This window comes from Dasypus novemcinctus, chromosome 5, assembly GCF_030445035.2.
Source record: "Dasypus novemcinctus isolate mDasNov1 chromosome 5, mDasNov1.1.hap2, whole genome shotgun sequence".
In the NCBI taxonomy this organism is placed as follows: Eukaryota; Metazoa; Chordata; class Mammalia; order Cingulata; family Dasypodidae; genus Dasypus; species Dasypus novemcinctus.
In genome coordinates this window covers 99,650,903-99,665,448 of record NC_080677.1, presented here as the reverse complement: position 1 = coordinate 99,665,448, position 14,546 = coordinate 99,650,903, and the positions used below count along the sequence as shown (strand labels likewise).

Genomic DNA, 14,546 nt, shown 5'->3' with positions numbered 1-14,546 from the left:
TAGTCTAGATTGTAGTTTGATTTTGTGACAGCAATATTCTGTTATTTAAGAAAATAAGTTTTAATTATTTTCTCCTTTTTAAAAAATTTTTTTTATAGGGAACGTGCTCGGTCACTTTCAATGGGCACCAAGAAAAAGGTCTTGATTCTTGGAACTGGCTACGTGTCTGAGCCAGCATTGGAATACTTATCAAGAGATGGCAATCTAGAAATAACAGTAGGTAAATAGGCCTTGATTTGGGGAGAACAAGAAGAAAAAAACCCAGATTTCATAAGTTTCTAAACTTCAGAAAATTACTTTTGGAGATGTTACAGTGTGTTGAACTTGCTGACTAGTGGAAGGAATTGAAAAACTTAACTTTTTTTATTCTTTAAATAGGCTCTGACATGAAGAATCGAATTGAAGAGTTACGTAAGAAATATGATATCAATCCTGTTCACGTGGAGATTGGTAAACAAGAAGAGAAGTTGGCTTCCTTGGTGGCAACACAGGATCTTGTCATCTGGTCACTATCTGGAAAGAAATGAGTTCTATACTTTCTGTTTGTTATAATTTCTTTTCCCTTATTTCCTCTTCCTTCCTCTCCACTCTCTTTTGTGAGTAAACTGTTTAATCGTAAGTATGTAGATGGATGAATTTTCATAAAGTGAACACACGTGTAACCAGCATCCAGATCATTGATAGTATCCCAGAAGCCTTCCTTGTGCCCCTTCCTGGCACTAGCTCCCTTTCCCCAAGGGTAAGCATAGTCCTTGCTTCTAACACAAGGATTAGGTGTTGTTTCTTAAAATTTTTTTTTTAATTTCTTTTTTCTTTTGTTTTTGAACCTTATGGAATTAGAATCATTCAGTATATCCTTCTTTCTGCCTTTTTTCATTCAACATAGGATTGTGAAAGTTGTCTGTGTTGTCTGTAATTGTAATTTGTTCATTCTTATTGGCATATAATATTCCATTATGCTATATACCATAATTGATTCATCATTTAACTGTTGATGGATGTTTAGGCTATTTCTGGATTTTGGCTATTATGAGTCATGCTACTATGAACATTTTAGTATTTTTGTTTGATAAACATGTATAAATTTTTTTTTCTGTTAGGTATATACCTAGATGTGAAACTGCTGGGTCATGTGGTAATCATGTTTCATACATTTTGCTAGCTCCTTCATTCTTTTGAACTTAGAAAGCTTAAATGAAAATGATCAAAGTTTTTTTTACTTTTGACCATTTTAAGTCTTATCAAATGAAAAGATCTTAAAATATAGTGTTTATTACTATGTAATAAAAAATTCATATCCAACTTCTAGATACTGAGCTATTTGAGGGTTACTCTATGATTATAATTCTGTTTTGAAATAGCAAAGCAAAGAAAATAGTATTTTATTCCTAGAATATACATTTTCCAGTATGGGGGGAAGAAAGTTGCCCACTTACTCATAGTGATTGTCTGTTACTTTAATAGTTAATGGAATTCAGATTATGTATTTGAAGGAAATTCTGTGATGTCCTTTAAAAAAAAAGCAGGCCTAGGAATTAGATGCAGTGAAGGTATATACAGATATACAGATAGAGGTGGGAACCTTATTTAACCTCTTGATATCTCTAAATATAGGTTGACTTTTGGCACTTAAAATGTTATTCAATTTTTTTTCCTTACCTTAAAATTTTTTTTATTATCTTTTTTTAAAGATACATAAATCACACAAAATGTTACTTTAAAAAATATAATGTTATTCAATTTTTAAAAAGTTGATGTATACTAATTTTTATTCAGCAAGAATTCATTAATGACCAGTCAACCCTGTGTAGCAGTCAAATGACTGAAAATAAGTCCTGAATCAGAGTCAAATAGTCTAGTCTCCTCCTACTTGGGTAATGCAAAAAGAATTAATTTTGATAAACAAAATGAAAAGAATATAAAACATACTTGAACTAAATCTGAATCAAAATATGACTATATAATCAAAGACAGTAGTCTATTCATATATGTAAATTTTAAAATTTAACAAACTGGTGACCTTCAATAAGATTTAGAAAAATCATTTTATATTTAATTTCTTTAGGTGGTTCACTTTCTATGGTGAATAGTGGTGATCCATTACACATTGTTAACCTATAGTGTACCTTAAATAATATTTTATTTTTTAAGTCGAAGAAAGAATGTTTTGATGTAAGTGCATTGATGGGGACTATCAAAAATAACACAAAAATTTTATGTTAATATGTGAAATCCTCATGGTTTTAATATTCCAATTTTAATTTTTAGTGATTTAACACAAAGTTGTAATTGAGTTTGATAGGTTACCTTGAAAATTTATTTACATTTTTTCTATGGTTTTCACAAGTAGCATTTACAACCATTTCGATTAATTGAGTTGGAGTAAAATATACTATATCAAATACACACTGAAGAATTATGAATTCTAATCCCTTTGTCGATAAAAAGTACCACCAGTCCTATCATTCTATTAATAGTTCTCAATATGTTAAAGCAGATGATTTCAAACTTTTAAAATATTATTAGGTGTTGGCAAACTTTTGATCAGGCAAGTCTTTAATGAGGGAAATATGATCAAAAATTAATTCCCAGGGAAGTAACTGTGGCTCATGCAGTTGAGCTCTTGTTTACCATATGGAGGACCTGGGTTCGATCCCTGGGACCTCCTGGTAAAAAAAGAAAAAAGGTGTCCCAGACCTGTGCGATGAAGCACAGGCCCCCATGTGGTGAAGCAATACACCAAAAACATGATGACAAAACCAGATAGAAAAAAAAATTTATTCCCAATTAACCTTTCAGATGATGGCATTTTTATATTAAATACGTTATTCTAGCAAAGAATTTTGCAAGTATTTTTCCTAGTGGCTTTCAAAGGGCTGCTGGATTTGGTAATAATTCTTTTTGGTTAAAAAATCCAAAAAAAAACAGATCGGGAACTTTCATAGAAGCTTCCGATACTGGCAAGATGTATACACAATTTTATCCTACATGATGATAATTCTAAATAGCAAAATTCTATATTCTCTTGACCTAAGGAAAAATAATTGCCTGAGTGGTGGCCTTTGTCTTGGTTTTGGTGAAATAGAAAAAATCTGAATTATGCAGCATGAATTTGGCAAGTACAGAGATGTAGTGTGATATTATTTATTTATATTTATATTTTCATTGGTAAAGCTCATTTTTTTTTAATTTTTTGCTTACTTTTAGCCATTTTGATAGTTTCCACACCAGTCTATACTCCTAAAGCCTTTCCCCTCCCCTTGCCTTCCAAAGCCTCCTTTCTAGCATAACACATGGACCACGCTGACCTAGTTTGGCTCTTCCTGATTGCCATTAGGGAGATCCCAAGACAGAAAACCATAGAAATACAAGGAAAGAACGGAACAAGTTCCATTAAATGTTATAAAGAAATTGCTGGGTGCATGTGGAGGAAGGAGATCTGGCTTAGGGGAATCTGGGAAAGCTTCTCAGGACATGGCTTCTCAGGAGCTTCTTAACGGAGGGTGTGACTTAGCTGGAGGCAGGGTGGGTGTCATGAGCATTCCTCATAGAAGGCACAGTGAGAGTAAAGGCATAGAGCTGGAAAAGGACAGGCTGTGAGTGAGGAATTATAATTCTGCTTTGGCTCACATATGTCTTTTATGAAGGCAGAGATGATTGGGGGAGAAAAATGGAAAGATTAGATAAGGGTCATTTAAGGGTTTTAAATGTGATAACAGGATGAATTTCTTCTCTAGTCTACAGAAGGTCATTGGTCATTTCTGAGAGAAAAGTTTCATCAGAGCAGTGCATGTGTATACATACAATTCAGAGTATACCAGAAGATAAGGTTGAAAGAGAAGTTTTCTGATTAATTAATTTTCTCCCTCTGTTTTTAAGCTTGTTGCCTTATGTACTGCATCCTCTTGTGGCCAAGCCGTGCATCGCAAGCAAAGTTAACATGCTTACTGCAAGCTATATCACACCAGCGCTAAAAGAATTGGAAAAAAGGTATGTTTCAACCATTTTCAATAAAGTTAGTGGCCCCATGGTATTGTTTTTATTTTTTCCTCCGTTTCCTTCCTCCTCTCTCCATCTGTTGCAGTGTGGAAGATGCTGGCATCACAGTCATTGGTGAATTGGGCTTGGATCCTGGAATTGATCATATGTTGGCACTGGAAACAATAGATAAGGCCAAAGATGTAGGAGCCACGGTGAGCCAAAAGTCCATGTAGGAAAATATTAAATGGCCCAAATTTTGTGTATATGAAACAATTATTTTGTGATTTTTGATTAAAAAAGTTGCTGTACTCCAATTCATTCTTTGACTAGGAATTTCAAGTAAAGTTCAGTAACTGCAGAAATACCTATATGGTAAAATGATACCCAAATCTTAGGTAGTAAGCAATTTTTAGAGAAAGAATGTTAAAATAATATTTGAAGTTTGAAATTTTATAATTTGAATGCAGAAATCAGTAGAAACTGACAAAGTAGAATTGACCCAAACTGCACATAATGTTAGTCATAATCCCAAGAGGATTTTTAAACCTATGTAAGATACAACTGCGAAAGCCAAATGGTGTTTGCCTCAGAGAAATACTTCTGAAAGCCTCAGTAACGGTGAGAATGGGGAAACTAGCAGGTTTTCCTGTCGTTGTACTCATAATTAATTAATAGGTACATCTCCCTAACTTATTGATTCTTTCATTTACAGATTGAATCTTACATTTCCTATTGTGGTGGACTGCCAGCCCCTGAGCATTCAGACAATCCTTTGAGGTACAAGTTTAGCTGGAGTCCAGTGGGAGTTCTGATGAACACAATGCAGCCTGCTACCTATCTGCTCAATGGAAAGGTAAAGGAATATCTTCACAGCTCGAGATATACAACCTATAGTAACTACCTAAGAAAGACCAAATTCTTTCTCCCTGATACCACGGCCCTTTAGTAGTGGTGATGCTACATTTCCCACATTATCTCCTCCTCTGGTATTTCCCTGTATACATTTTCCTTCCATTTAGAGTGGTCTCCTTCACCTTCCCAGCAAAGCCTCTGCTCATTCTTAGCTTTTTATCTTCTTGCAAATTGTTTCTGCACTGTCACCTTCTCTGTATCTGTAAATTCTGGCCATCTTTCGATGTATTTCAGTTTGACCGAGTCCCTGCTGTGTGCTGCACCACAGTCGGGGCACCAGAGGCTGCAGTACTGAATGCAGTTACTGACTTCAGAGACCTCACAGCTGGATGGGGGATGGCTCTCTGCATGGATGGTTTGGTGGGGGCATGGAAAGAAACAAAACTTCCTTATCTGCTGTGTCATAGAACATGAGTTCTCTGAGTTTGTTATTATTTTTTATAACTTTACAAAAAGGATATTGAAGCTCAGGGAGAGCGACCAATGCTTTTCGGCTGGAATTTAAACCCAGACAAACTAATTCCAAAGATTCTTTTCTTCTTTTGCTAGATTGCTTCATGGCAGCAAAGATAGACACTGGAATAAATGCTTATAATACAATGTTAGTTCCAAAGTATGCTAAAGTGCCACAGAAGTGCAGATGAGAGGATACTTGATTTGGCCTTGGTGACGGAGTTGGGGGAAACTTGAGATTCAATAAATATAATTGAGTTGGGAATGGGTTCATAACCACAGTAATGAATTAAGTTTAACAACATGTTTTTCTGCGGCTCCAAACTACCACGTAAAGGAAGACTCGTGTTTGGGAAACAGCACGACCAGACTGAGCATCAATAATACTTGAGAGGGTTGAATGGAGGGGAGGATGGCAATGCAGCTGGAAAGGAAAGCTGTGGTCATGCCATGCTGTCAAGTTTGATATTTACTTGGTAGGTAATAGGGAGCCATCAGGGAGACAGGGCTGGACTGAGATGAGATGAGTGAGGCATCTAGAGTGCAGGGTCAAAAGGCTTTCACTCTCAGGTTGCTTTTTTAAAATTTGTGCCCTAGATACCTCTCTTGGCTCATTATCACCCCAGCTTGGCAGGGAGTGATGTGATTGTATCTGAGTCTTAAAAAGGTTATTCTGGTAGCAGCATTATAAATTCTCAGTGTAGCTGAGAATCTAAATGTATTTCATATAAAAACACAATGGATGCCACACTGATGAAAGAATTTGGTCATGTGGGAGAAGTGGAAGGGTGGAGGGTGGGGGTATAAGGGATCCTCTTGTATTTTTTAAGGTAACATTTTGTACGATCTATATATCTTTAAAAAAATGAAATCTGGGAAGCGGACTTGGCCCAGTAGTTAGGGCGTCCGTCTACCACATGGGAGGTCCATGGTTCAAACCCCGGGCCTCCTTGACCTGTGTGGAGCTGGCCCATGCGCAGTGCTGATGCACGCAAGGAGTGCCGTGCCACGCAGGAGTGTTCCCCGCGTGGGGAAGCCACACATGCAAGGAATGCTCCCTGGGAGGAGAGCCGCCCAGTGTGAAAGAAAGTGCAGCCTGCCCAAGAATGGCGCCACACACACGGAGAGCTGACACAACAAGGTGATGCAACAAAAAGAAACACAGATTCCCGTGCCGCTGACAACAACAGAAGTGGACAAATACGAACATGCAGCAAATGGACACAGAGAACAGACAACTTGGGGGGGGGAGGGGAAGGGGAGAGAAATAAATAAAATAAATCTTTAAAAAAAAAAGAAATCTATTAAAATAAGAGCAAAAACAAACAAACAAAAAAAAAGGAGCAAAGTAGAAGAATTTCTTAAGAAAGAAGGTCAATGTTATTATCAGGCAATAACTTTGGTGCCCAAGATGTAGAGTGGTATCTTTGGCTGCCCAATGGAATCACCAGGGGAGCTTAAAAAAATAGTCATGGGCACCATCTCCCGAGATTCTGATTTGATTGACCTTGGGGTATTGCCTGAGCTTCGGGATTTCTAAAAACTCCCCAAGTGATTCTAATGTGCAGCCAAGTCTGAGCACATGAGAGAACTGCAGCTGTACTTGAAATGCTGCTAAATAAGCAGAGCACTTTTGGCTGTTGCTGGAAAGATAAACTCACATGTTTCAGGACATGAAACAGGATCCCTGAGGTCTGGTTCAAGCACCGGCCTCCCTCACAGTGTCACTAAAGGCCAGGCAAGTGAAAAGGCCCCAGTCTCCTTGTGTGTAATGCAAGCACTTAACATTCCATCCACTTCTCCAGTTCTGTGCATCATGAAGGTTTGGACCAGAAACTCAGTCTGCTGTTGTGCCAAACACGCATCCTTTTACTTGCATTCCAACAGCTTCTCCCACTTTCTGCATTCTTTGAAAGAGACTAACGTGTGATTGCAGGAAAAATTATTTGCTTCAATTTGGACAAAACTCTCATTTTTCAGGCAGCCATAAATGATAAAGATGATAACAATGAAAGGGTCCGCAGAGTACAGCCTCTGTACGAAAGCGGAAGGGATTTGATGTCAGTGGGACTAGCTTTGTGTTCTGGCTCTGTTGTCACTGGCTGGTGGCACTACAATAGTCATTTAGCCTCTCTGATCTCTGAATTTTGAGTTCCTTGTCTGAAGATGTGGACAATAATAACCAGCCTTGCAGGGTTCTTGGCTGCAGAGCTGAATGAGGCCGTATATATTTCAACCTCCCTAACAGCACACTGGACACATAGTAAGGTACCAGCAAGTAATAGCTACATAAATTAATGGTGCTGAGAGTTCAGGAAAAGCAAGAGCTTATTTTCAGGCAGCAGAAATTGTATTTGTTGACTCTCAAGTTTTTTCCTTTCATCCTAAATTCCTTTTGTTAAAACGTAGTGCTTTATGCATCTCCCTGACACTATGGAGGACACTGAGAGAGAGCGTGATGCTTTTCTTTGCTTTGCTAAAAGACCTCTTTTCAAGGTCCTGCTCCAATTTCCTCTTGTGAATGGAGCTCTTCCTGATGCCTGCGACCCCTGTTCATGCTTCTTTTTTCTGAACTCCACATTTTGTTTGTGTCTGAGAATTTTCCAGGGACTGTATTATTCACTCAGTAAGTCAAGTGTTTCTGTCTGCCAAGCCTGACTGTTAAAGTTTTTAAAACCTCTCCTGCAGTTTTGTTATTTCACCCCTTCTGCCACCATCACTCTTCACATAATTTACAGAATCATGAGGGTGGGCAGCCAGGTGACACCTCTGCTCAAAGTTGAAGTCTTAAATTTTTCCAGCAATTAGGCAATGGCCTTCAAAGTAGGACATATCTCATTACCCTATGTTCTTGTACTGTTTTAACTTCTAACTTCAAAGTCAATTTCTAACAAATCTTATTTCTCTTCCATAAATTTGGGGACAGTGATGTTGTCGTCTCTTAGTTCTGTACCTCTGTAGGTCATGATATACCTCCCATCTTTGGTGACATCTGGGGATGGCTTGGCAGTGCTTCAGATATCACTTCTCCATCATCTCCTTTAGTCTTTACCCCCAAGCTACCCCAGCTAAACAAATAATCTAAGCAAGAAATGTACATGCTATGCTAAGACAGCTTCAAGGCAAGTATTGCATCTTCGTCCTTAACTACAGCATCCAGGCCCCCGCACCCCCACTTTTTGAGAAGTCAAGAACTGCTACTGCTCTCTCAGTACCTGCAACCATTCTTTTTTTTTTTTTTTTGATTTATTTATTTATTTCTCTCCCCCCCCCCCCCATTGTCTGTTTTCTGTCTATTTGCTGCATCTTCTTCTTTGTCTGCTTCTGTTGTTGCCAGTGGCACGGGAATTTGTGTTTCTTTTTGTTGCATCATCTTGTTGTGTCAGCTCTCCGTGTGTATGGCACCATTCCTGGGCAGGCTGCACTTTTCTTTTGTGCTGGGCAACTCTCCTTATGGGGCACACTCCTTGCACGTGGGGCTCCCCCACACGGGGGACACCCCTGTGTGGCATGGCACTCCTTGCGTGCATCAGCACTGCACATGGGCCAGCTCCACATGGGTCAAGGAGGCCTGGGGTTTGAACTGTGGACCTTCCATGTGGTAGACGGACGCCCTAACCACTGGGCCAAGTCCACCACCTTGTGACCATTCTTAATGCAATTTTCAATGGCATTACGGCCCCAGTGGCCTAAGCTGTACTTTGTGAATGTCTCTCTCCAAATATTGATCCAGAAATAAGCACAATTATGGGGACAATTGTGGTATACTAAAAAGAACATGGGCATTGGAATCAGACCTTGGCTAAGAGCTCCCTCAGGGGAACTCTCTGAGCCTGAGTTTCTGACTCTGAAAAATGGGTTATTGCGTGGATTAAAGATAATGTATGTAAGTATACAGTGGTCCTTGATGAAATGATTGTTTATTTCCCATGGTAAGTTTCTTCCTTTTTGTGATCAAGATTATTGGGATTATGTTGAATTTGGTTCTAAAACATGTGGAAGTGATTTTCAGCTGTTGGAAGACGTGGGGGGGGGTGTGTGTGAGTGGGTGGTGGTTGACCTTCAACAGCAGTGAATAATGAGGTACTGTTTCTGTTGGGAGTGGGTCTCGGTTCTGAGCATTTTTGGGGCAGGAAAAAAAAGCATGTTCCCTGGAAAATAGACAAATATATCTTTATGTCATCATCCATATCATTATAAAATGTTCAAAAGAACAGGGCTTAATATTGAACCCTGTGATATACCACTAGAAATACAACTCTGAGTTGATACAAATGATAATTATTACCCAATACCAGTAGAAGTGTTTTGATAGAAAATTATAATGATCAACCAATATAATTCTGTGTTGACAGTAAATGACAATGATTACTCAAGACAATGATTACTCAATAACAGCACAACTCTGTTGATGTCAAATGATAATGGTTACATAGTAATTTTTGGGTCAGGTTGTTCAGGAAGCAGTAAATCTCCATAAATGAATCATCACCGTTCAATTCACATTTTCATATTTTCTTCACAAGGATCTCAAGATAGACTTTTTTTTTAAAGATTTATTTATTTATGTATTTATTTATTTTTTGTCTCTGTCCCCTTCCCCGCTGCACCATTGTCTACTCTGTGTGTTCTTCTCTGTCCACTTGCATTCTTGTCAGTGGCATTGGGAATCTGTGTCTCTCTTTGTTGCGTCATCTTGCTGCATCAGCTCTCCGTGTATGTGGTGCCACTCCTGGGCAGGCTGCACTTTTTTTGTGCAGGGTGGCTGTCCTTACGGGATGCACTCCTTGCGTGTGGGGCATCCCTACGCGGGGGACACCCCTGTGTGACATGGCACTCCTTGCCCGCATCAGCACTGCGTGTGGGCCAGCTAATCACACAGGTCAGGAGGCCCTGGGTTTGAACCCTGGACCTCTCATGTGGTAGGTGGATGCTCTATCAGTTGAGCCAAATCCACTTCCCAACAATAGACTTCTGAACCAGCTGATTTATTTCTGCTTGGTAAAAAGCCAGATTATCATAGTATTCATTGAATTTTTCTTTCAAAAAATTCCTGGTCTTCAAGTAAGCAAATAAAACTTCAGAATTTTCATGGCTATAGAAGAGGTTGATAGGGAAACCTTCACAGCCAACATTTGCCTTCTGTATTAGCTTTTTTTTTAATAAACTAGAATCCTGACTGAAGCAAATTGCTTTGAAGAAAGAGTACAGAACTCACTCCTGGAGATGTTTACTGTGAAGTCTAGAAGAGCTTCACAAGAAAACTGAGTGGAAAACATTCCTCCTTTCCTTCATATTCTCACTCTTGGCATTTTTGATGGTACTTGGTGTTTTTCAAAGTGGGTCTTTGAACTGAAGAGACACAGTTGGGCCTGACTGTAGTCATTGTAGCCCTATTCCTTTTGGGGTTTCAGCCATATATAAATAAATTTTCATTTTTCTTATTTCAAGGCACATGCAGAAAGCCATCCACAAGTGAACTTGGGCACAATACATTTAGCCAAAGAGTCTTCTCAGCACATTCCCCTGCATCTGTTTTAAGGGGTATTGACAGCTCCCTTGCACAGTCTTGTTTTGTGCAGCTGTAGAGATGTAGTCAGAAATGGTTTCCAGTGGTGTTAGCCAGGGCAAAATCCAGTTTCACTGGGATTCTCAGCCCTGGTTTTATAACTCCAGGATGCTTTTCATTATATCTCAAGGACTCTCATAAACCTTACAAACTAAAGATAATTTAATAATTTAATTCATAAACCTTACAAACTAAAGAAAATTTAATGCTTTAATTAAAATTAAAGAAAAAAAAATCTCACTGCATTTTGGGTGTGTGATGGAAAAAGGAAGATGACTAAGATAAATCAAAAGAGCTTGGGCATTGGTGGTTTAACTTCTCGCCAGCAGTAAGTTCAGGGGGTAGGATTTATGTGTGTTTCTCCTTATATTCATGGCATTGTCTTTGTTGGGAGGGAGGGTTCCCTAACATACACCGTAAGTGTACTAGTCTAGGCTGTGAGCGCCTTTCAGTTGGTCTGTTTCTGGCCCTCAGCAGACATTCAGTAATTGCTTTTTTAATGGATGTGTGAGTGGAGACAGGAATTTTATCTTTTTCCTCAGTCTCCTCACTACCTCCACAATTAGTGTGATCCCTGACACATATTATGTGTTCAGTAAATGCTAGCTGTGTGAATGAAATGTCTGAATGAAAGACTGGTGCCAGATGTGGCATTCAGAAAAGTTGAGGGAGTAAAGAAAAATAAGAGAGGGGGAATAGTAAATGAATACCTGTTACTTTTAGCTTATTGTTTATTAAAAACAAACAAACTCAGTGCCATTTTATCTAGGGAAAAGAAAACATTTAAACACGACCTTAGTAAAGAACTAAAAGTTTCAAGTCAAATTTATGATAACATGATATTTGTGGAACAGTTTGAATATGGGGTATTGATTATGTTGGTTTCATTAAAATTTTTTTTTTTAAATCTGCTGCTTTCTTTTAAAACTTATTTCTCTATTGTCCAGGTAATGCATATAAATCAAAAGTGGAACAAGTTGTTCTAACATCTCTGCCTTTTCGATGTCTCTCAGGTTGTGAATGTTACAGGGGGAGACTCCTTTCTTGATGCTGTGTCTTCCATGGATTATTTCCCAGGATTAAATTTGGAGGGCTATCCTAACAGGGACAGTACAAGATATGCTGAGATTTACGGAATTCCATCTGCTCACACTTTGTTGCGGGGGACACTGAGATTTAAGGTAGGCAGCTGGGCTTCAGATTAAATGTATTGCCTGTTTTGATGTAAGTGATACGTCCACTTCATTTTTCTTAGTGATAAGAATAATTACGATGATAAACCAGGTTGGAGCCTGTCTTCTCAGGGCTCCTGAGGGAATGTTTTAGGAGACTTAACTCAAGGTGGCTTAAGCAAAGGGAAATTTATGACTCATAAGGAGTAGGGGCAGATGGAGGGCCACCTTTGGGGCTCGTGACATTTAGGGGTCAAGTGACCTCCATGGGACTCAGTTTCTCTTCATGTCTTGGCTGTGCTCCCCAGTATTGGCTGCAGTATCTGGCTCCACATAGCAGGAGGCTGGGGGCGACTTCCTCAGCCCCTTGTAGCCTCTTAGGTTCAGATCCAGTAGGAGTGGAAAAGGACATCTTCCTAATAGCTAAAAATATGTTTCGTTTCATTAGCTGGAACTGATCCCTGAGGTGAATGGGATAAAATGTGCTGACTGGCTTTTGCCTATGTTGAAGGTGGTGTCAGCATCGCGGTAAACACCAGGACTATAGGGGAGAGGGATGGAGTGGGAGGGTCTATCCCAAAGCAAATTTGAAATGTTAACATAAAGCAGAGCGTAGATTCTAGGAATATAAATAGACATGTTCACTACACATTTATTAATCACAAAAGAGCAGTTACTACAAGTATGACCAAACCAAAACAATGAGCATGCCTAAAATACATATAGTGGTGATAGTAGACCTTCCTGCCTTGTGAGATATCCTGGCAGGGCCAGAGAAAGGATTTATCTTGTGTGTGTTAATCAGTATCCACTAACTTTTTGTTTGTTTGTTTGTTTCTGGAAGAAGTAAGGTACATGGGCCTGTATATGATAACTCCTCAGTTCTTCGGTGTGCTTTCCCCCTTGTTCTTTTTACTGACGGTTCCCTCTCCCTGGAAGTTTCTTTCTCTAGACATCTGTACTACACTGCTTTATGCCTTCAGATTTTGTTCTCAGTGAGGCCCTCCTACACCTTGCTATTTAAAATGACTGTGCCCTGTCCCTTTCCCTATATGGCTTAGGCATCTGGAATCAGTGCATCCTGGTGGTAGTACTCATGTGTGAAAGGGAATAACTGAAAAACTTAATGCATGAACTGAGGTCATTTTCACAGTGTCATCATGTGAAGAGTGGCTTCTAGTTAGCCTCATTTATCCATGTCTAACCCTTATTTATTCTTTCATTTGTATTTATTTATCTCTTCCCCACACCCTTGTTGTTTGCAATTGCTGTGTCTGTTCGTCTTCTTTTTTTGTTTGTTTCTTTATGAGGCACCAGGAACTGAACTGACCTCCAATGTGGGAGGGAGGTGACAAATTGCTTAAGCCACTCCTGTTCCCTGCTTTGGTGTGTCTCTCATTATGTTTTTCCTCTTGTGTCTCTTTTTGCCTCATCTTGTCTCATCAGCTTGCTGTGCCTGCAGGTCATGCCAGCTCACCATATTGCTCTTTCTCTTTAGGAGGTGCTGGGAACCTCTGATTCCTGCTTTGTTGTGGCTCTCATTATGCTTTTCTTCTTGTGTCTCTTGCTGCATCATCTTGTATCAGTTTGCCATGCCTGCCCATTGCGCCAGCTCACTGTCTTCTTTAGGAGGCACTGGCAACTGAACCCCAGACCTCCCATGTGGTAGGCGGGAGCCTAATTGCTTGAGCCACATCCACTTACCCTATTTATTCTTAAAGAAAAGATAACCACTTTTTCTCTATTTAGAATTTCTGTCACATTTTTTTTTTTTGGCATTTAGCATTTATATCTCATCACTTTCACTTAGATTTTATGTATATTTTTCTTGTCTCCCAAAATAGATTGTAAGCTTTCAGAGGGCAGGTACCTGTACTCTCATCAATGTGATATCCTCACTGTTTAGGAATCAAATTGGTGATAATGTTCTAGGAAATGTAGGAACTGTGGCCTTAAGGTGCAGTGAAAACTCTAGTCTGAGTTGGTGCCAGACTCTGGTAGATTTCTGTATTCTGTTCAATTTTGTTCTAACAGCCTAAGTAGTGACATTTTTTTGATTCAGGATTTAGAATTTTGTGACAGTGTTCAGTTTAGTGTCTTGTCAAACACAGTTCCAGGAGTAGAGGATTGTAAAAGGTTTAAGAACTGAATAAAGCTCTCACCAATGGGTATGGCTCAGAACTCCTGAGGATGGATGATGTCCTGGTCCTCAGAACAATGAGGCCCACCATCCTGGGCAATGCCAGCAACCCTTCAGCAACCCAGATGTGCATTAGAGATGAGATGTTATCATCCAGGTGTGACAGCTAGGCCTTGGCTATTCTCCTCTGCCTGCCTGTCACGTACTTGTTCTTCCAGATCCAGCTCTATATCATCTTTCTATGGCTCTTCGCTAACTCTTTTCCCTTGCACAAACCTCCCCACCCCGCCCCCGTAGCCATCTCTGGGAGTTTTCCCTC

General features: G+C 39.4%; 1 protein-coding gene across 4 annotated transcripts in view; it reads left to right on the top strand.

Annotated features, from left to right (window-relative positions):
* AASS (aminoadipate-semialdehyde synthase) overlaps window positions 1-14,546 on the top strand; it is an 86,938-nt gene that overhangs the window by 53,988 nt on the left and 18,404 nt on the right. For all 4 annotated transcript variants that reach the window (XM_004483094.5, XM_058297300.2, XM_071215251.1 and 1 more), the window contains 6 exons: window positions 99-220; window positions 379-505; window positions 3,880-3,990; window positions 4,085-4,193; window positions 4,694-4,834; window positions 11,929-12,096. In XM_004483094.5, the coding sequence (XP_004483151.1) occupies window positions 99-220; window positions 379-505; window positions 3,880-3,990; window positions 4,085-4,193; window positions 4,694-4,834; window positions 11,929-12,096 (778 nt within the window). The remainder of the gene's footprint in view (window positions 1-98; window positions 221-378; window positions 506-3,879; window positions 3,991-4,084; window positions 4,194-4,693; window positions 4,835-11,928; window positions 12,097-14,546) is intronic.